We start from the raw sequence: 21,469 nt of genomic DNA on the forward strand, positions 1-21,469 counted from the left end.
ATGAGAATGCAACAGGAACTAAATCCAGAAGGAAGAACTAAAGTGAGTTGGTCACAACTCCAAATTGGTCTTTTATTGAGGTTTATCAAAACGTATAATGAAATACTTAATAATACATGAAATCTGTAATTTGTTTTACAACCAAAATAACACTAAAACTGTGAATAAAATGCTTTTATATGTCACATTAACGTGTAAAGAAAATGCTGAACAGTAACAGTCTTTTAAAATAGCATCGGCATATTGCTGTTTTAAATCATGTACCATATCATTGACAAGTTTATCTTTAATAACACCATTGATATATCCATTTTCCCATCGTAATGTTGTTTTGGGAATAATGCCTTTTGCATCTTTCACTTCATAATCTATATCTATAATAATTTTATCATCATTATTAATTTTCGGTGGTTGTTTTGTATTTTCTAGATAATCGTCTTCGTATCTATTATCATATCCTTTGAAAAATCCTTCTTTACTATTATCATAGTATAAACTATCTTCGTCGATTCGTTTTGTAGTTCTGTGTTTGTGTTTATGCTTCTTCCGATTCTTTGGCAACTTCAAATCATCTACTACATTAGGATGATAGTAGTAATCTTTATAAGGTGAAAATGTTGATATTTCAAGTAAAAAGGTGGGATAAGTGACGTATGAGAAAATAGGTTCACTAGCAGTCAATGGTATCGTTGGATAAATGGTTTGAAAGAATCGGGTGCATGCTTTAGGGTCGTTATTGCTACACTTACAAGAACTATCACTGTTATGGTTACATCCTCCAGAAGGATTATTTATTTTGGTGCAAGTACATATCTTAACTCCCTTGCTAGTAGTACTTTCATTTTTGTTTGAATTCCTCAAACGAGTCTTATGTAAATTTCCGTGTACATGTGCATCTGCTGATAAACTTCTTAAGCCTACAATCTTTTTATTTAAATTTGGATCATTTCCCGTTACATCATCTGTCTTATCATTATTATTTTTTGTATCGCCAAGAGTGTCAATCATATCGTATGCAGATTCACTTTTGTTATCGTTTTCTTTTATTGATACATGTTCCACAAAAGGCCATTTCTGCTTAATTTCAAGCGTTGGAGTACGTGCATTTGCGCTTGTGGATAACTGTAGAGAAACTTCATTAAGTTCTTTTTCAAACAAATGTTCTTTTATGGATAACATCTCGTCGGATAACATTTTGTCAAACACATTCGATTTTAAATTAGAAAAATTTGCTCTGGTGCTTGTTAAATTTTGTATCATCTTAAAAAAATGGCGTGTTGTTGCATTGTTTCGAATTATTAAATCTGAAAGAAATGAAAGAAAATTTTCTACTAAGATCTAAATGCACTTTCAAAGGTTACATGTATTATAAGCGCACAATATTTGTCCATGACAGAGATTTGATCATAAGTATTTTCCCTCACCTGGTAAATTTGTTGCTTTCGTTATATTTGTAACATCGATTTCTCCATCCAACTCATTTGGTCTCAACGCAAAGCAATTGATTCCTGCATAATTTATATTTAAAAACACTAAAATGTAAAACCCAAATAACATAACAAATAGATAACATTTTTAGCGGATGTCAAATAATAAAATGTATAAAACACGGAGGCCATGGTGTCAGCATACTGTATAACCTGTAATTTGTGATATATTTCTTATTTTATTATGATAAATGTGAAATTAATTGTATTGGTAATTTGTATCGATATAGTTTTTGGAAATACTTATTGTGAAATATGTTCCAATCATACACTCTGTAAATACACAGTAAGTTCAAATTGTATTTTTTTTTCAATGGAGAAAAATATACAAATTCTTAAACTAGCCTTGCAACAATTTTTCTTCACACAAAAATTCCTTGTTTATTGTTAACACCGGCTATCGATATGAAAACTTATTTTTTAAGGATATAAAGAGCCTCACATAACAATTAAAATATAATATGAATTGCATTCATACAAATCAAATCTACATATTTATTTATATATTTTGAAATTAATGCAGTAACGGGAAGACTTAATGTTAAATGCATTATCTTAAAACAACTACAATGTTATTATTTATTACCACATTGTAGATGCCAGGCCCTGCTGTTTCCTGTCAACTATATGACAACTCAGCAGTTCTATCTGATATTGATATCGGAGCTATTATCAACAAACTAAATGAACGAAGAAACTATGTGGCGATGGGTTATTCTAAATTTCTTCCGGCTGCAGCTAACATGAGAAAGATTGTGAGTAAAAAATAGTTTATTCGCAAGTGTTAAATGCCAACCGCCTAAAAGATACCACCCTAGAAATATTTTTATTACCTATATGATACCAACATTATTATGGGTTTCGTTTATTTATTTCTCACATGTGCCCACGCTTATTGTTCAGCTTTAAACCTAATAAGTTTAATACCTATTTTTACGTGATAAAAAACAATAAGTACCTAACTAAATGAGGATATTTATGTGCCGTAGTATTTTAGAAAAACTTGTTTTTGATAACAAAAATCGCTATTTATTGGCTAGTTCAACAGGTATAACTATTTGATTTTTGAGATGGGAGTTAGGAAATTAACTCTCTTACAGTGCACCTTTTGGGCCACTTAAGAAACTAACAAGCCAAATTTTATAATCTAGACCCAGCTGTTTAGGCTATACATTGATATGTCAGTTAGTGTTGTCTTTTATATATTAATTACAGATAAGCAAATGATTTCTTTTTCCTTTGGTATGTTGATTACAGCGTTGGTCTGAAGAATTAGCTACGTTTGCACAGAGGTGGGCGGACCAATGTGATCAATCTATGTGGCCGGACCAGGAAGATCAGTGTCGAAATACAAGTAAGATTTATTTTCCTTCCTAAAGTAAAATGCTAACTTTATATTCCAGTTAACGCAACTCTGCTTTTCCATATTCCTTGCGTTTGCAGTTTGTATCCAATTAGAGTAATTTCCATATTTTTCTTACTTTATGGTTAATCTGTGTGATTTATCTTAAACATATAAAGCAGATTAAATAATGCATTTATTTAAGTATGCGTTAATCTCCGTCTTGCGTACAATCGGGCAAAATAAATTCAAATGCATTTAAATATTCACTGACTGTTGGTATCTGAATTGAATTTTTTTTTTATATATTTTTGTTTGAACTTACTCAGTTCTTTATTTTAATTTCCTACTAATATTTTTAACGCTAAAGTTTGAACGGATGTGTTCATTTGTTAATCTTTTACGAAATTTGGTACACGGGTAGAATATAACCTGAAATAATATTATATAATAAGTTCTTTTTATTCCGGCGTGCCCATGGGAGTAAAGCCACCGGGGAGTAGCTAATATTTAAAAGCAGTTACTTTATAATACTTTTTCCTAGAAGCTGAAGCCGTGAGTCAAAATATAGCCACCATCGTTGGCGTGTCATCACCCTTCAATGTGAAGAGCTTCATTGACACCTGGTTCATCAGGATCCTCGATTACTCCGGCAGTGTCACCTATTATAATCAGTAAGTAAGTACTCATTTCTTGGCCCAATTACTTAAAACTGTTATTTATATCAAACACAAATTATTTTTCTAATTTGATTACGTCCTAAAGGCTACGTGCAGTGAGAGAAGATACCTATCAATTAAACTGTGTTTGTAAACATGGCATAGTCTGAATACCTTTGATTTCATTTAGATTTCATTACAGTGTTTTTGTACTGACTGAAAATTAAAAATAAATCATGAAGTCTTAAATATTCTTTAAACAATCAGTTAATTTGGGAATATACGTAATAAAGTTGATATTGATTGATTGACTTCGTTTTATACAAAGTATAAATAACGACTGGCATTTGATTTTTATATTTTGTTCGTTATAATTTAATATTTCGTTCGTTATTACACATTTTAACCACAATTATTCTTTCTAGATCACGGGACAGCAAGACAAAGCACTTCACCCAAATAATCTGGGCTAACACCAGCTTAGTTGGTTGCGGTAGAGCAAGATTTTATGTAAATACTTGTTGCTTTATTTAACTTTGTTGACTCTATTCTAAGTAAATCTTTATGGTTCCCGCGACAACGATTTTGTTGAGCGAGAAACTATCGCTATTTCATTGTTTAATATGATGTGAAACGGGACAGCGATATTTAATCGCGCGATAAAAACGTCGTCGTACGTGCATACTTCTGAGACGGGAATCTCTTCGTGTGGCACCTACCCAGACAATTATGAGATTTAGATAGTGACAGGTCTCATTGTTGCCATTGAGGAACGTTACCCAACTATTGAAATTTTTCATGAATTATTTATTTATACGGGAGTTATAAGGTATATGTATAAAGCTTCAGTCAAAAGTCAGCACATTTGGCGTTCCTTGTCTGATGCGTAAGTTAATCATTACAACTATTTCATCAAAGCGTCTGCGATTTTATTCAGCCGAGAAAGACAGCATCCATGGAAAGATATTTGCTTTTAAAAAATAACGATACCTACATTGATTGGATGATGATATAAAATTAACTTCTAATTATTTACTTCAGATGGACCACAAAAACTCAATGGCCGATCGTCTGGTTTGCAACTTTTCACCGCAGGGTAATGTGCATGGGAAACCAGTTTACACGATCGGAATACCTGCTACCCAATGTCCAGATAACACAGTACCCGATGATGATTTCAGAGGATTATGCCGGTACATCCAGAGGAATGACGATGATACGACCTTCCTGACTGATAATGGTAATCCTTGACACTTATGTCTTCTACTTTCGTAAGGTAAAGGGTGTTGCGGTATTAGGAATACATAGGTACGTGGCGTATTTGTATGAAGTAAATAACGTTGCTAATTATTTCACATAGACCACGAAATCCTAACTCAGCCAGATTCCCCACTTCTGTACATGATCAATTCCACCACTTCTATATATCTTAGTATATAAACTGTTTATATCAATACATATGTATAGTTAAATATTTAAAAAATAATGTGTGTGCATTTAGTATATTTTGAAAAAATAATTTATTACGATGAAGAAATAATAACTGAGCTTGAATTTGAAAAAAAAAATTTGTCTGTTTGTATGTTTGTTTGTACACTCTTATCTGCGGAACTACTGACGGACGGAAACGGGGATGCGAGCAACAACTAGTTTTTAATCAATTTTGTTTAAATCTCCGTTTATAGATTTAAAGCTAGTTCACATGCTGCCAAATTATTAATAAATAATACCGAACTTACCCTATGCGTAAACCATAATTATTTATATGAAAGATCTGTAGCGAATATATAGAAATAAAGTCTCGTATACACATGTACTCTTCTATCATAGCTGGTTCGCAAATGCAATTTTGCCTAGCTCGGGGTAAGCTAAAGTCAATAACTAGTGAAACTTTATAGATTGTGAAATTTTTTCTGGCGACAGCCCTCGCTACCAACTGGCTGGTTTGGCAACCAAATTTTTCGTATACCATAGACAAAAAGAAAAAAAAACCATAATTATGTTTTTAATAGAATGTAAGATACGATGGAGAATGTTTTTTGTTGTATTTTTCACGACTTCGACACGACAAGTTAAATTTTAATAGTTTGATACAAATTTAACAGTTCAACAAGGTTACACATTAAACTTTGACTATTTCTAGTCAGGAAAGCTTTTAACTTAGTGTCTAAACGATACCTATCTGAAAAGTTTAATTAAAGTCAGGTCCTCGCGTAGAATTTTGTTCTACGTAGGTTTTATTTATGCAAAGTTACTTTGACAGATGTTTTATAATTAAAATACATTTAAGTATGTACTGTAAAACAATAAACTGTACCATATTTGTTGAAATGAACTACTTTTATTTATAAGATGGATAAAAACTGCATAAAAATATTTGACTAGGTTTAATTTTGGGTTTAAGAGTGAAAACTATAAGACTTGTTATAAACCGACTTTCAAAACTATGAGGTTCTCAATTTGATCGTATATTTATTTTGTTTTAACCTGCATGTGATGGTCATTATGAACCAATCAAACATCTTAGAGGTATATCAGTGAACTATATGGAGTGACCAAATTGTGGCAATGCAGACAGATGGATAATGGATACCTACATAATGTTGTGCATAGCAAACCGTACGCGGGTCGTAAAACCACAAATGCGCTTACAGTTGCCGCTTAATGTCCTCCATTTGTAAATGTGTTAAGTTTAAAACTAGGTAGCATTTCTACCTACCACAACACGGACACCTTAGTAAAGACCATTTACTTTTCATGTAGATAATGAAGCTATTTTTTGTCTGATCAAAGCTACCACACCTGGGGTGTCTGTTATATTCTTATAAGCATAGAACATCACAGACAGAGGAAATACATTTGTTTAAGTAGCAACTTGTTTTTCTCCTGAATATTTCTTGCGGAAATACTTATTTATAAACGCAAGCTTTAAATCTAACCTTTTAAATAATTATTAGTTATTATACATAAGTATCTTCTATAATATTTATTACGTTTTACAGAATTATCAGTTACGACAACAAGTCCAAAAGTGAGCAGTTTACTCAGGATACTGAATCTTTCAAACAGTTCAAAACAAGCCATAGATCCCATACGAAATACATTGAAGCCTGCCAAACCAAACGCAAACATGACCGTTGAACAACGGTATCAGAAAATAAGACATATAGAAAATTATACTTACGGTAAGATATTTAGTGACAACAAAATATGTAGTTACAAAATTAGTTCTACAAATGCAAATCAGTCTAGGATTCCGCTACAAGAGCATGCCAGCGTTTCTAGACACGATTATTTTAGAGTTGTGAGAGCTTGCAACATCATATTACGTAATTTGATTATAGGTACCTTGGAAACCCTGAGGTAAACAGAACTGAAATTTTATTTCCCATTAAGCTAACAGCATAGCACTTTTAATAATTTTATGATAATAGGCAAAATTCGATCCCTTTATATTTTAAACTACCTACTTACGTCAAATGGGTGGATTTAACAAATTAAGAAAACATTATTTTTTAATTTCGCAGAATTATCTACAGGGCGTTAAATTTTTCATTGGCAATACTATAAATTGAGATGAATAGGCACATAACTATTAACAATTGAAATATTTTATTTAGACGATATATGTATATTCTCTTTTTTTCAGGTGGTCTTGATGTTGGCGAAAACCAATTTAATGTGAATCCTTCACAATATCCGAATTTTAAATATAACCAAAATCTGATGCCTGTAACTTCAGACCTGGGCCAAGGTAATCATCATCAAGAAAGAGGTCACTCCCGTGTCTATCATGGCCATCATTTGCATAAATTTGAACAAATAACAACTACGGAAACTACATATCGAGGATTTCGCAGATTCAGTTTTATGAGTGAAACCGTAGATGTAGATAACAATCCAGATTACAGAAAATACTACAGAAATTTTCAGTGTACTCGTAAAGAGGCTATAACACCATGTAATACTGAAAGGTACTATCCGAAAGTGCAGTGTACGAGAGGCCCACGCAATAACTGCGATCAGACACAACCATCTAATCAGTATCAAGGGGACTTACATCGAGAACATTGTCCTTGTAATATACAAAAGTCATCTTGTTCTACTCCTGTACCTATAATTCCTACCAAATGTATGTGTAACGTTAACTGTCGGTGTCCAAATATAAATTATCCAACAACAAGGTGTCCGGATAATTTACGAATGCAACAAACGTTTATGGACGAAACAAGAAAATCTGCAACTAACTCTGATTACTACGATCACTTTGCAAATATTGGTATTCGGAATGGAGAAAAAAATATTGGAAACCGTAATAACTTTAAAAAATCATTGAATCTTAATAACCTTTGGGAATTTATGAACTTAGAATCTATCCAAAGTGAAGGCCGTCCAATGTATACCAAGAAGTATTATCATGGTGATAGTAAAAGGGTAAATGACTATAAAGATTCATACGACGATAATACAGAACACAAATACAAAAAGCCCGACCAGTATCCAAGACACAGGCGTGACTTAACAGAAGAATTAACTTTAAAACCCTTTTGGCAAATGGATGAATCATCACCAAAAAGTATCCCTGAATTGAAATCATTGAGATATACAACATTATCAAATAGAAGAAATAAAGTTAGTTACAGGAAACCGCTTACTATAACAGAGTCAATAACTATAAGATTGAGTGGCAGCAATGAATTAAATAGAAAAATAGTTACAGAAAAATATTTATCGTTTGATGAATTAATGCATCTAAGAAAGTTTGGTGAAGCAGAAATGGATGTATATGGAGCGCGGAGGACAACAAAAAAAGCAGCAGCAACTACTAAACCTCCGGCAGGAACCACAAAGCCAACAGTAAAAACTACTGCCAAAGCGGGAGCGACTACGAAAGCTACAGTAAAAACAACTGCTAAAGTAGCAGCAACAACAAAAGCAACAACTAAACCTACTTCTAAACCCACGACAAAGACCAGCGAAATAACTGCAAATACGCCATTTGAACGAAAAAAACATTGCACCCGAAAGTTGACTTGTACTTGGACAGCACCTACTGTAACTGGAGCTGATGGGTCAGTTATTGGAGGAATGGAGCTAGAAGTAGGTTCATTAACTCCATCAGGTTATGTTGACGGATGTACTCGTACTTCAACGTGCACTAGAGTTTTCATGAATAGAAATAAATTTGCTACAATAGGCATAGGTGACGATGATCATGGCGAAGAAGGTTCCGGAGAAGAACTTTCACCACATGGAGATGAAGATTACTGTGAAAAACGTGCACTTGACATTCGCCGAAGAGAAACAAATTCAGATCACTTCAATGATCATACTACATTTGACGATGTATCACAAGTGTCGAGTCCATCGTTATTTAATGATATTTTTGCAATAAGTACTGAAAAAAATCATTATATTCATTCACACGAGCCCATTGACTGTACATGTAAAGATATATCGAGGGTAAAAAGAAACGAAATTTATAACAATGACCAAAACAAAATAAGAGAGACCTTATCTTACGGTGATTTGTATTACAGAGTATTACAAAAAATTATAAGTGGTTGGAGAAAATATCACCCTTCTGATAAACATAAATGTGCATGCAACTGTGGTCCCCTCCAAGCTACAGAAAGTTCTATTCTGATAATTATTTTCAATTATTTGGTTATTTAATTAATTATAATTTTTTGTTTAAATAAAGTAAATAATAAAGTTTAGTGAAAAAGTACAATTTATTTTAATATGCATTGAAATAATATAATTGCTATCATACATATCGTTATGATATGGGTGGTACTTCTATAATTTTCAGCAAAGCTTTTACAATGGAAGCGTTCACTCAGTTTTAGTACTTTTAAGTCTACAGCAATTTTTTGCAGCAAGTCGTTATATTTAATAACAACTTTTCTCGGTTGACATGTACCCTGATCACAAACCGTAGTCCCATGACGTTTAACTAGATTTTTGAAAATTGTATTCATACGATCTCCTGTGTAAAAGTGTTGTTTTTTATTTATTAAGATATCCCTGCGTTTCCGTCTTACAACGTGGTCTGAAATAAAGATAACATAAAGCATATAAAGCATATCATATATCTTAATTTCAGTGGTGTGGTTTTCATCAGGTTCTGCAAAAGTCGTGAAGGCGTTTAAGGAGCAATAATAATTATAACTAAAGCATCAAAGTACTAATATCCGCCTTGAGCGACAGGTAACAAAAAAGCTGCTACTTACATTAGTTTTAACTGATGTTCTGCACTGTACTGTGTGTTACATGTGAAGAAAAATGTCGCAAAGAAATAATTACATACCGGTCACCGTTATAAATTACCATGGCTATTATTTTTTACAGTAGGTAGTTGCGCCAGGATATCACACGAATTTCTCACCGCTAGAATGTAGACTTTTAGTGGACCCCTAGTCCTCACCAGAATAAACTGGGACAAACGCCAATAGGTGATTTCAAAGTAAATTAGATATTAATACGGTCGTATCATCAACTCTACATTTCAGAGTACAGCGATAATTTACATTAGGGCTTAGATTGTTACCGTAGATGTGGGCATACTTTCACTGGCAGATTCTGATTCTAGTATCTCTTCTAAGAAATCTCTTGTCGTTTTTACACGTTTAAAGTCCTCTATTTCCAAGACCACATCAGATATTGAAAAACTTGTCAAATCATCATATGATTCAGTGGCTTCAGTTATTTCGGTTTTAATATCTTCATTTTCATCATCGTCTTCAGGAAAAAAGTAATGGCCAGTAAAATCTTGATTCGTCTTGATTTCAGAAAGCTCTGCTTTTATCTTAATAGGATTAACTTCGACGATTGGTGTATTAAAATACGATTCTGTTTCTACAATTGTTGAAATTTTATCTGAAATATTTTTGATACGAATATATATTTGTATGTGTGCACTTAGTATGTGCACTTAGTATGTGTATTAGAAACTATTAATTCATAAAATGAGCATAATTTTGATGGCAAACATTGAACAAAGTTATGGATAAAAAACATCTTTTATTATTTGTATACAATTGTAGAACTGATTTTCCCTATTTTAACGTTTATTATACTTATGAAGAGGTTTAAGATACCCTTATTATATGTATAGATAAAGATCTGCCTTCACTATTAATTAGACAAAAGTTTTTCATGCATACGTTAATTTTCTTCTTACCTCCACTTCGAAATATAACTGCTTCTACTAAATCCACAAGTAATGTTGAATTAATATACTCATTTTCAGTGGGCTTAGTTGTTGTTGCAGGAACTTTTTTACTGTAAACTTTACTAACAAAAGCAGCAACATTTGGGTCTGTATTAGTGATATCCCCTACCTGGGAATATGTTTTTGTAGCGAGATCTTTGAACATTGGGTCACTGCTTAATTTATTTTTCAGAAGTTCAAGAAAATCATCAACACCCATATCTTTGCACTGTTTACCAAAAATCGATGAAGTAGTAACGGGCTCTTTAGTTGTTTTGTCAAAGCTGGTAAAATAGTTATAAGGCATAAAGTTTTCTTCATCATTGGAGTCATTGGCAATTTCCACAGACTCAAATACTGGTAAAGGTTCAGAACTATTATTCTCCGTAAAAGTGTTATTATATTCAATCATATTTTGAATTTCTTCTGAAATTGGAATTTCACTTGATTGGTGTTTTTCTGTAACATTATAAAAAAAACATTGAATTACCATGACGTATTTAAAAAGAAATTAATAAAATAAAGTTGTTTTACTTTATTTTATTAATTTCGAAACATCTTCATATTATGTAAATAAAAATATTGTTGAAATTGTGAAGGGAAAAAGATGGAAAAAGAAGGAGGAACAATAAAAGGATATTTTTAATTTTATAAATATAATAATTTATATTCAATTTATAAAACTTACATACATACATAAAATCAAGCCTCTTTCCCGGAGGGATAGGCAGAGACTACATCTTTCCAATAGCCATGATTTCTGCATACTTCTTTCAACTTTTATGAAAGTTCTAAAGCAGTTTACTCGTAAAAGTGGTTTTAGTTGTATTTACTACATATGTGTACTTATCTTCAAATACTTACTGCACAACCCATTATATTCAACATCACAGCTACTCCCATCGGGACATGAAGTGCACGGTTCTCCATTCACATAAACGGGTTTGTGATATCGATTTCCACCGGGAGAGAAATTGCATACAAGTCTATTAACTGTTCTGTAAGTCCTTTTGTCATCCTTCAATTCCTGAATAACAAGATAATAGGATTATCGAGATCTAGTTGTTGAGCAGTTTATAAATAAAGGTTATGAAATATTGGCTCATATTATAACAAGTGAAAATTGTGAATGAAAATTATACAGTTGTAGAAAATGAATGATAATGATTCAGTACCCAAATAATTTTGATTTAAGTTTATCCCGGATCCCGAAGTGTAGTTAGGGTTGAGGGCTTATTTATAAAAATATACAAATTAATCACATCTTCTTTTCTTATATCTATGTAAATTATAAAATGTGAAAGAAATCATGACAGTGTAACCTTTGTAAATCGAGTGCGCGGGAATAGATCGGAACTACAATATGAAATTCTCAAGTGAAGAAGGATTCTTCAAATTAACAACACGCGCGTAAAATGTTTACGTGGGCAAAGTCTATTTTGAGAACTCCAGAATTCTCTAATTTGATTTCCTATATAAGGTTTTCGTGGTTTTCTAAGGGATAGAAGTAATAAATCTCCGCTTATCGAATCTTCGCCCTATCCGAGAACGGCATGAGTTAAGTACCAAGTCGAAGTGACCTGGCTAGATCCAATTTGTGGGCATTATAGCTAATCTTAGGAAAACTTGTTAACTACATGAGCCATTTTTACGTAAGCGACCCTATAAATATACTTTCTTACTACATATACTTTACGGTCAAATATACATAAAATCACGCCTCTTTCCCAGCGGGGTAGCCAGAGACTATATCTTGCTACTTGCTACGATACCCGCATACTTTTTTCGCAACCCTCTTCATGCGAGGTCGCCGGTTTAGGATACTCTTGACCTGACCTTTCACCAAGACATTCCCGATTTGATAATGGTACGTTTCTCTGACCTACCCCTTCCAACGTACCTATTCACACTATACATACATATAAAAGAGAGAAAGAGTAGGAGTAGCCCTATTCTAAAATGCTAGGGACCACATGGCACCCATTCACACTCTCCTTTTATATCTGCTTCAATCTCTCTACACGACCAAACCATCTAAGTACAGTCATAATTATATTTTTCCAACAACATTCCTGTTGGACTAACTCCACTCAAATCTTCTATTTTATAGCTCGGTGATTAAAATTCCAACTTGTGTTGGAATCAAAGGTAAAAGTCAAAGGAATCAAAACGGTGTCAATAATGACCAGTTATTTCAACAGGATTATCAACTTACTTTGAATTTAACACCGCCGCAGCCCACATAACTCGATTCGGCCCAGACGAGCTGAGTAAAATAGTCATAATGGGATAACGCAGCTTCATAGGATCTGTAACGCAGCTTAGCCAGTTAGCTATATTGATGGAAGTTAAACAAACAAAACACTCTGAAGGGTTTAGAGTAAATTCTATTTCATGTGTCTAAATATTTTATCTAAACTGATGCGGCAAGTGACAAGTACAAACACCTAAAAAATAGACGAATCTTCTTATTTTATGAATGTATGTATCTTCTTATAGGCGTGTCGTAGAAGGGTTGTAGATGAGCTACGAGAAGCTACAAAGGAATACGAACAGCTACAAGTAGTTGGCGCAAATCTTCGTAGCACGCCTACGACGCTGAATGCGCTTTAGATTCATGGGTCAATCAATTTTTTTGTCACCCGATTGCCTCTTTTAATACGAAATGTCAAAATACCTATATGTTAGTATTTTTTAAATAATACTTTTATTAAATGCGCACGTAAAGTACATTTATATATCTCAGACGTTTCGAATCATGTTATAATCATCCTTGGTCACCGCGCAACTGAAAACCAGCGGGCTACTGCTCCGTGTATTATTTATAAATTATTTAAAACAACGCGAAAGCTAAAAAACAGTCATAGATGTATTTATTGATAATTTTAGTGAATGCATGTATATATAGCTTAAATAATAACGCACGAAAGTATGTAAAATGTACAGACTCGACCGCCACAATCTCAACGAAGTAAATTTCTGTAGTCTTAATTCCATTGACTTACGGTATATATTGCGACATAATAGAAGAATTCATATGTAGAAGTTCCATATACCAGACGTCGACTAGCACTAACGGTGATAAGCCGGGAGCCTCGCCGTATATCGTGGCTATATTTTGTCCTTCAGTATCTGTACGCAAAGACGAAAGATATTGAGAAAAAAACCCGATGCTCTTACGTCGTTAGAAAAATTCGTGAGGAAACCTGCACATTCAGATGACCATGATTAATTAAGGGTATAGTTCCCCTGCAAAGGTTACGGAGGTGGATATAATTTTTAACCTACATTGGATAAAAATTATGACTATATGCTTATATCTAAGTATAAGCAGGTCACCTATATCCAAACAATCGTCTTTGACATCAGGCACGCCGGGTCCTGCACATTGGTCTGCCCATCTTTGTGCAGCTAATTCCAAAGTCTTGCTCCATTCCTGCAAGCACTTTATGTGTAAGCACCCTATGAAAATATCTCTGATCTAGCAGCGTGGTATATAGATACATAACATAGCCTTTAACACCCGCAATTGTCATGATCGGTTTAGTATTTCCGAAGATTAGACAAACAAAGTGCCGTGTGGTTCCCGGCACCAATACAAAAAAGAATAGGACCACTCCCTCTCTTTCCCATGGATGTCGTAAAAGACGACTAAGGGATAGGCTTGCAAACTTGGGATTCTTTTTAAGGCGATTGGCTAGCAACCTGTCACTAGTTGAATCTCAATTCTATCGTTAAGCCAAATAGCTGAACGTGGCCATTCAGTCTTTTCAAGACAGTTGGCTACCCCGCAAGGGATAAAGACGTGACCGTATGTACCTATGTATGTAGACAAACAAACACAAATCAAAGTTATGAATCTAACTAACTCTTAATATAGTCTTTAATTCTTTCTTTCTCTCTCTCTCTCTGTCTCTTTCTTTTCGTTTTAGCTTAGTGATATAACGTGGAAAGTACATCAATATGAATAACTGAGGCTATTCAAGGAAAAAGGTAGAATATGAGTTGTAGCGGGTAGCGGGAGCGATGATTCGGCTCGACCGTCACCAAAGGAAAGAACTTCCGCCAGGCTAGGTGTTATGCCTGGGGAACCGCGGCTCCGACGATGTTGTGTCGGAGGTTGTATATATAGCTCCAATCCGTGAAATCTTTGAAATCGCGATTTAGTTTCTTCGCTGCTATTGGTTGAGCGCGTCAATTTCTTCGCGATGATTGACAGTAATTGTTTGATTTGATGTTGTGACGAGTGGCGTAGAGATGTCGCCACAATGAGATTTAATAAAATGATTTAAATGTGATTCATTTCTTTCTAATTAACGTAGTTTGGTTAGATAGAACTATAATTCTAATATTATTATAATATTAAATAATAAACCAATTTCATCATGTTCGCAGCAGATGCAAAAGACCTAATTTCGCCCATAGCCACTTTATTTCTCCTGTTATTTATTTTATTCAAAATAGCCCGTTTGTCCGGCTCCGTTTTTATTGTTTGCTCGTAGTCGATGCAGTGACGGGCCGGAATTCCTGGCTGCAAATAATAATGTATTGTGATTTTATTGGATTGGTGATTTTCCATCACTACATAGTATAAAACAAAGTCGCTATTTTAGTCTGTTTGTCTGTATGCTTAAATCTTTAAAATTACGCAACGGATTTTGATGCAGTTTTTTGTAACAGGTAGAGTGATTCAAGAGGAAGGTTTTTATGTATAATAACATTTATGATTTTGCACCCGTGCGAAGCCGGGGCGGGTCGCTAGTAGACTATAATATTAACCTAGACAAACGATTGTATTCAGATTTGGGGTAGATTTTGTCGCGAATACCAGACTCTTGAAATATCAAACTTTTGTTTGGGGCCTCACGTGCGAATTGAATGAAAAAAAATACCACTAAGTAACCATCTCTATATCAAATTTCATCTAAACTAAGACCGCCGAAAACCGAACAGTGGAGAACGAAAAGTGGTAAAGCGGACCACAGACCCCAAAGTCCTGCTTCGGTTAGTGCGACCGGAACACGCGAAGAACTTATAAAGCGATATGGGATATGGGATTATTAAAACATCATTTTCAAAAAACCTATGTCAAAACAAAATAACATAGGTAGGTACCTAACCTACCTCGTACTTACCTGCATACTGCATGATAAATTCTTTTGTTCTTTGCATGGACCGTCACTGCAGTATTTCGCAGATTTAATGCAGTGTAAATAAAAAGCTAAAAATGAAAGGGACAGTATTGGAAACTGAATAAATATTTTAAAAATCATTTACAAATTAAAAGACATCACAAACATAAATGACAAAAGTAGTTATGTGTTCACATCAAGTTGGCCAAGCTGATTGTAAAATCATTAAAAAATAATTTAATAAGTCGCATAATGGAGAACTACGAAATGTTTTTCTGGAAATCTCCCTTTTGAACCTGAAACTTTGAAACTCCCTTTGAAACTATTTATTAACCTAATATCAGATATATCAAGAAACAATGTTTATAAAACACGATTATCAATTGATTGTATGCGATGAATGCACGATTGGCCACGTAATAATGTAAAGTAGTGGAAGCCGTTGATAAGACGTTGCAGGATATTCGCCAAAATAACAGAGCATTTCAGTACTTTATTGCGGAGACTTCAGGCATTTATGGCGTGACAAACGTTCACGTGTAGGTTCAAGTTGCGTACTTTGTTGGAGTCATTTGGCAACACTGTTACTTCATGTCAATGTCAATATTATCAATTGCTGTCAATACAATATGACATTGAATTGTCAAAAAGTTATCATCAAATCAAACTTTGCTGCGAACTGCAGGCTGCGGTACACTGAGCGTGCGCTATTTAGTTTATGACCGCCTCCTCGTTATTCACTTTGATAATAATAATTTTACAATATTATGCTTATGTATTAATTTGATATCTAGATAGGTTACCCATTGCAATATCTTCATCAATATGAGTAAAAGTTTAAAAGCTCGAATTGGACCCTCCATACTCAACGCGGATTTATCAAAATTATATGAAGAATCTCTAAAACTGCTATCTAATGGTGCAGATTACCTTCATTTGGATGTAATGGATGGTCATTTTGTTCCCAATCTTACTTTCGGACATCCAGTGGTCAAATGCCTTCGATCCAAAATAAAAGAAGCTTTTTTCGAAACTCACATGATGGTCTCAAAACCTGAACAAGTAAGTTCACGTAAAGGTATTTTATGCTATTTTTAATTAATCTTAACATAATTTTACATATTATTCCTTGAAACGCTAAACATATTCTTTTCAGTGGATTGCACCTATGGCTGATGCAGGAGTTGATCAGTACACATTTCACATAGAACCTATTACAAATGTTGAAGAAGTATGCAGAAAAATAAAAGAGAATGGAATGATGGTAAGATAGGCTTTACTCTAGCATTAATTTTTTTCTCAAATAGTGACACATTTTTTATTGTTTTTACAACATATTTTAAATAACTTGCTTGCCTCTTCTTTATGCTATATTTATCTTTATTATTATACTTCATTATTAAGCATGAAACTCTTAAATACCTTCTGAACTGATCACAATAATATTCACTTCTCTATGTTTATCTTTATTTGTTTCTATAATATTAAACCTGTAAGTCATCTAGCTGAAAGTGACCTTTCATTTTATCAAGACTGTTGGCTTTAGCTACCCCATAATAGGAGTTAGGATATTCTTGTATAACATTAAATTTCAGTATTAGCTCTCAACATCTCAGGCCAATATTAATCTGTGGTCCTTCATTTTATAAGTATATAAATAGATAAGCGACCTACAGATAACCTTGTTACTGAATCTCAAATTGTATTTCAAAGTGAACCAACTTGTATGATTTTGAAACTAAGCTGGAAAAAATAATTATCAAGTGGAACATCAAATAAAGAAAATACTTGTTTTCCTTTTGTTGATAAGGACAGTGAAAATCCTTCATATATACTTGTGACATGAAAACAGGAACTACTTAGCATATTCCAGTAGCATTACATTAAATTGATTTTAAGTATATTTACAGGTTGGCTTAGCAATAAAACCAGGGACACCTGTTTCTACAGTTGAGAAATACATAAGTTTAGCAGACATGGTTCTGATCATGACAGTGGAACCAGGGTTTGGGGGACAGAAGTTCATGGAGGACCAGATGGAGAAAGTGAAGTATCTGAGAGAACACTACCCATTGCTGAATATCGAGGTTGATGGTGGTGTTGGCCCATCAACAATTGGCTATTGTGCTAATGTAAGAATATTTTTAATATATTTTAATTCTTGACAACTTCTGTGGTGCAGCAGTAGTATGCTTGTCTGCAACACTGGAGGTCCCGCTTTCGAATCCCAGACAAGGCATGATAAGAAAAGAACTATTTCTGATTGGTAGAAGTAGAAGTATTCATTATAAAATATAGTATTGAATTAGTATCTCGTAACACAACTCTCAAACTTACTTTAAGGCTAACTCAATCTGTGTAATTTGTCCCCTATATATTTATAATGCAGGTTAAAAATTAACCAGAATCAATGTCTGAAATAATAAATACATATGTATGACATAGGTTTTGAAACAATCACTATGTCAATATTTCCAGGCTGGAGCAAACATGATAGTCTCAGGAACTGCTGTGATTGGTTCAGAAGATCAAGGTGCTACTATCAAACTATTGAGAGACACTGTTGAAGATGCTATTGCGAAGCGGTGAAGTATATCATAAGTACACAAATTACATTCCTAACAATAGGAAATTGGTCTTCCAAAATATATTTTTATTAGGGTTTTACCTTGGAAATAAAAAAATATGTTGTAATTTCTTGTTTTTTAATCAAATCTACTTAAATCTACATTATTTTCAGCACCAGAATTGTCAGAGATGGAAAAATCTGTTTTTAGAGTGGGAAATGTTGAACTGGAAGCAATTCCAGATTCTTTGAAAACCAATGGCTCATTGTTGGCTATTAATTTGTTTCTTAATCCTGCAAGGGCAACAAGTATGGCTTCTTCTGTCCGTATAGTTCTTGATCCTTGGTTAGGAAGCACATTGACGTAGTGGTTGAAGAGTAGACTGGCGTCATCTACTTGTAGCTGTTCATCACTCTCCAATGCAGCCTCAATTCCATGCAAACCTCCAAAGACAATGAGAGCATGGTTGAACTTAAGTTCTTTTTCAGGAAGTTGATCAATGCATGTCCCCCTATCAGAAGTTCCAATTGTCAAATCATAACTGAAAAATAAGTATTAAAATAAATACATGATCATTAGATTGATATTAAAATTGGTTCTTAGTTGGGCTCACAGTTTCAATAAAAACTCCATCCATTGAGCAAAAAATTCACAATTTGCAATTTTCATACTAAAAGAGTAGGTAGGTATTTACTTTTATAAATTCATCCTTTGGTCATGAGCAACTATATCAAACAAGGTTTTTGTCAATTGTTGGAATTAGAAGTGCTAAACCTAAGGTTTATGGTTTTGTTACATACCCATCTTTATAAGGAGATTGAGTAAAAACTTGTCCAAGATTATTTGCAATCCTAACAGTATAACCCCAATATACTCCAGTTTCTGCTCTTGGTGTAGTAAGGCTGACTATCTTTCCCTTGAGTTTCTTGCTACCTTCTGCAGTTGTCAACATTCGTACTGTAACTCTGATACCAGGATTAAGTAATTTGTCAGTGGACACATCTTGGAGCAAACCGACATTTACTTGGGAACCTCGACCTGGTTTCACCTTTTTATTCATGGTAATACCTTCTCTGGAAATATTTAAATTACATTATATAAAAACAATTAAGTAACTTATAAGCAATAAAAACATTTTCTTTTTATTACGATTTTTACCTAAATTTAAAATCATTTGACATTCTTAGGTGATGGGGAGCATCCAGTGGGTTCAATAACCCAGCAAACTCCAAATCTTTGTGTATAGGAAAGAAGTGTTTTCTCAAATATTGTGGGCATTCCAAATATTGCAATATTCGCGCTAACTGTACACAACTTTTGCGGGCCACTTTCACACCATCAGCATCTTCTAATTTTGACTTTTTAGTTCCTAGTTTGTCACCTATATCATCATAAACAATAACTTCATCTATACAAAATACACAAGCTGCCCTGGCTATTTGTCCCGCCAAATATGTGCGTAGCTCTGCAGACTGAGCGTTTTCTAATATAGACCCCGGCACTGCTATACTTATTGTGGAAATCTCTGAATACTTTTTCTCTCTATCGATTTCTTCTTTATGTTTTACCTCTGCTTCTTTTTCTAAAACCAACTTTTTCTCTCTCTTCACTATTTTTTCTTCATTTCTTTTCCGCTTTAAAGCTTTTCTTTCTTGATTAACTTCTCGCCAACTTTTACCAGGCGGTTTCACTGTTGCTGATTGAGACATAACCTCAAATCAAAGACTAAGTATTCGATCACCTTAAATTAATACAGTGGGGATTGGGGATTCAATTCTTGTAATTTTGTGTACTAAATAGGTAGTTTCATATCAATAAAAGTTTAAGAAAATCTTTAAAATTTGTAAATAGTTTTTCCACAAACTTTAACATGCAACCAAACAAAATGTCATCTGCCGTAGTGTTGCCGATCTATAGTCCACTATCGATAACTTCGATAAGCAATCGATCATTGGAACAAAAGCAACAGTATCGATCGTTTCCATAGTGCCGTCACCGTCGATACTATTGACATCCAACAGTTCTATCGATAGTAGTGAAGCTAAACATGGAACGCACTATTGGTACTATCGTTTATTGTTCTTAGTGAACTGGGTTCTCCCCTTCCTTCCCTTTTTACCATCCCTCAATCGATACTATTGACAATCAATACTATCGATAGATAGATAGATAGATAGATAGATAAAAGCTTTATTCACCATCACAATACATTAGTTGGACACATACATAATTAACAGTAATAAACAATGTGAATGTGCAATGTGCATGAATGTACCACAAACAATGATGGACAGTGAAAAGGTCCTGACTCAGCATAATGTCGCAGGTGTAGGCACCGCGACGCTGATGATTCTGCCAGAACCTTAGATGAGCTCAGCGAAGCCACACGAAGAGGAGATAAATGTACCTACTAGTTATAGGGCGAGTGTCCAGTAAAGTTTGTTAATGGCTCAGCAAAAAAGAAATAAATAAGTGCGAATGTAATAAATATTTTCATTTACTGTTGCTTATTACTTAAGTGTTAAAAAAGCGCACGCACGTCACTTTAACAATCAAATGGTTCAATAATTAATGACTGTAGCCACACTAGGAAAACATGCGAGTAATGTTTGTGTATATATTTGTATATTTAACTTTGTGATTGGGTCAAACGTTTGCCATTCCAATTGCATTTGACAGAATAAATTCCTTAAATTTAAGTTTAAATGAAAAGAGTGATTTTAAATTTCGAATAGGAGGGGGGATATTGTATTTTATCAATATGTACTATTAAAGCAAAGTGAGCTATCAATAGTATCGACAGGGTAGATAATTTTCAGGTCAACTATCGATAGTAAAACAATTGATACTTCGGTAACGCTAATCTGCCTATATGGGAACCAAATTTAAATTCAAAATTAGGATACTATCATATCGCTTAGTAATTGTCAAATCTTTTGGTTTCACAACATTAAATAACTTAAAACTTACTGCCGCTTTCAAGGCGTCAGTGCTGTGGCGAAATCTATACACCACAAGTCACAAAAATAAAAATAAATTCACGCGATGCTATCAGACAAAAACAGC

General features: G+C 33.8%; 4 protein-coding genes across 4 annotated transcripts; 2 read left to right on the forward strand and 2 right to left on the reverse strand.

Moving 5' to 3' along the window:
* The first annotated feature begins 1,671 nt into the window (after positions 1-1,671).
* LOC106142810 (uncharacterized) lies at positions 1,672-9,451 on the forward strand. The gene is made up of 10 exons (XM_060945930.1): positions 1,672-1,773; positions 2,084-2,242; positions 2,745-2,841; positions 3,374-3,503; positions 3,914-3,998; positions 4,530-4,728; positions 6,491-6,673; positions 7,138-8,405; positions 8,460-8,951; positions 9,371-9,451. The coding sequence occupies exons 1-10, from the start codon at positions 1,672-1,674 to the stop codon at positions 9,449-9,451; spliced, it is 2,796 nt and encodes a 931-aa protein (XP_060801913.1).
* Positions 9,405-15,845, reverse strand: LOC106142883 (uncharacterized). The gene is made up of 9 exons (XM_060945931.1): positions 15,840-15,845; positions 15,080-15,235; positions 14,035-14,140; positions 13,710-13,833; positions 12,920-13,013; positions 11,569-11,731; positions 10,675-11,163; positions 10,042-10,370; positions 9,405-9,543 (listed from the first exon to the last, which is right to left on the reverse strand). The coding sequence occupies exons 1-9, from the start codon at positions 15,843-15,845 to the stop codon at positions 9,532-9,534; spliced, it is 1,479 nt and encodes a 492-aa protein (XP_060801914.1). The 3' UTR covers positions 9,405-9,531.
* A 695-nt stretch (positions 15,846-16,540) lies between these two features.
* On the forward strand, positions 16,541-18,530 carry LOC106142885 (ribulose-phosphate 3-epimerase). Its single transcript, XM_013344823.2, has 4 exons — positions 16,541-16,898; positions 16,993-17,100; positions 17,747-17,968; positions 18,315-18,530. The coding sequence occupies exons 1-4, from the start codon at positions 16,662-16,664 to the stop codon at positions 18,423-18,425; spliced, it is 678 nt and encodes a 225-aa protein (XP_013200277.2). The 5' UTR covers positions 16,541-16,661; the 3' UTR covers positions 18,426-18,530.
* Positions 18,525-20,270, reverse strand: LOC106142884 (putative methyltransferase C9orf114). Its single transcript, XM_013344822.2, has 3 exons — positions 19,562-20,270; positions 19,204-19,476; positions 18,525-18,944 (listed from the first exon to the last, which is right to left on the reverse strand). Exons 1-3 carry the CDS (start codon positions 20,110-20,112, stop codon positions 18,542-18,544), a joined length of 1,227 nt encoding a protein of 408 aa, XP_013200276.2. The 5' UTR covers positions 20,113-20,270; the 3' UTR covers positions 18,525-18,541.
* Positions 20,271-21,469: the final 1,199 nt, after the last annotated feature.

The sequence above is a fragment of the Amyelois transitella genome, chromosome 9 (genome assembly GCF_032362555.1).
Source record: "Amyelois transitella isolate CPQ chromosome 9, ilAmyTran1.1, whole genome shotgun sequence".
Taxonomy (NCBI): Eukaryota; Metazoa; Arthropoda; class Insecta; order Lepidoptera; family Pyralidae; genus Amyelois; species Amyelois transitella.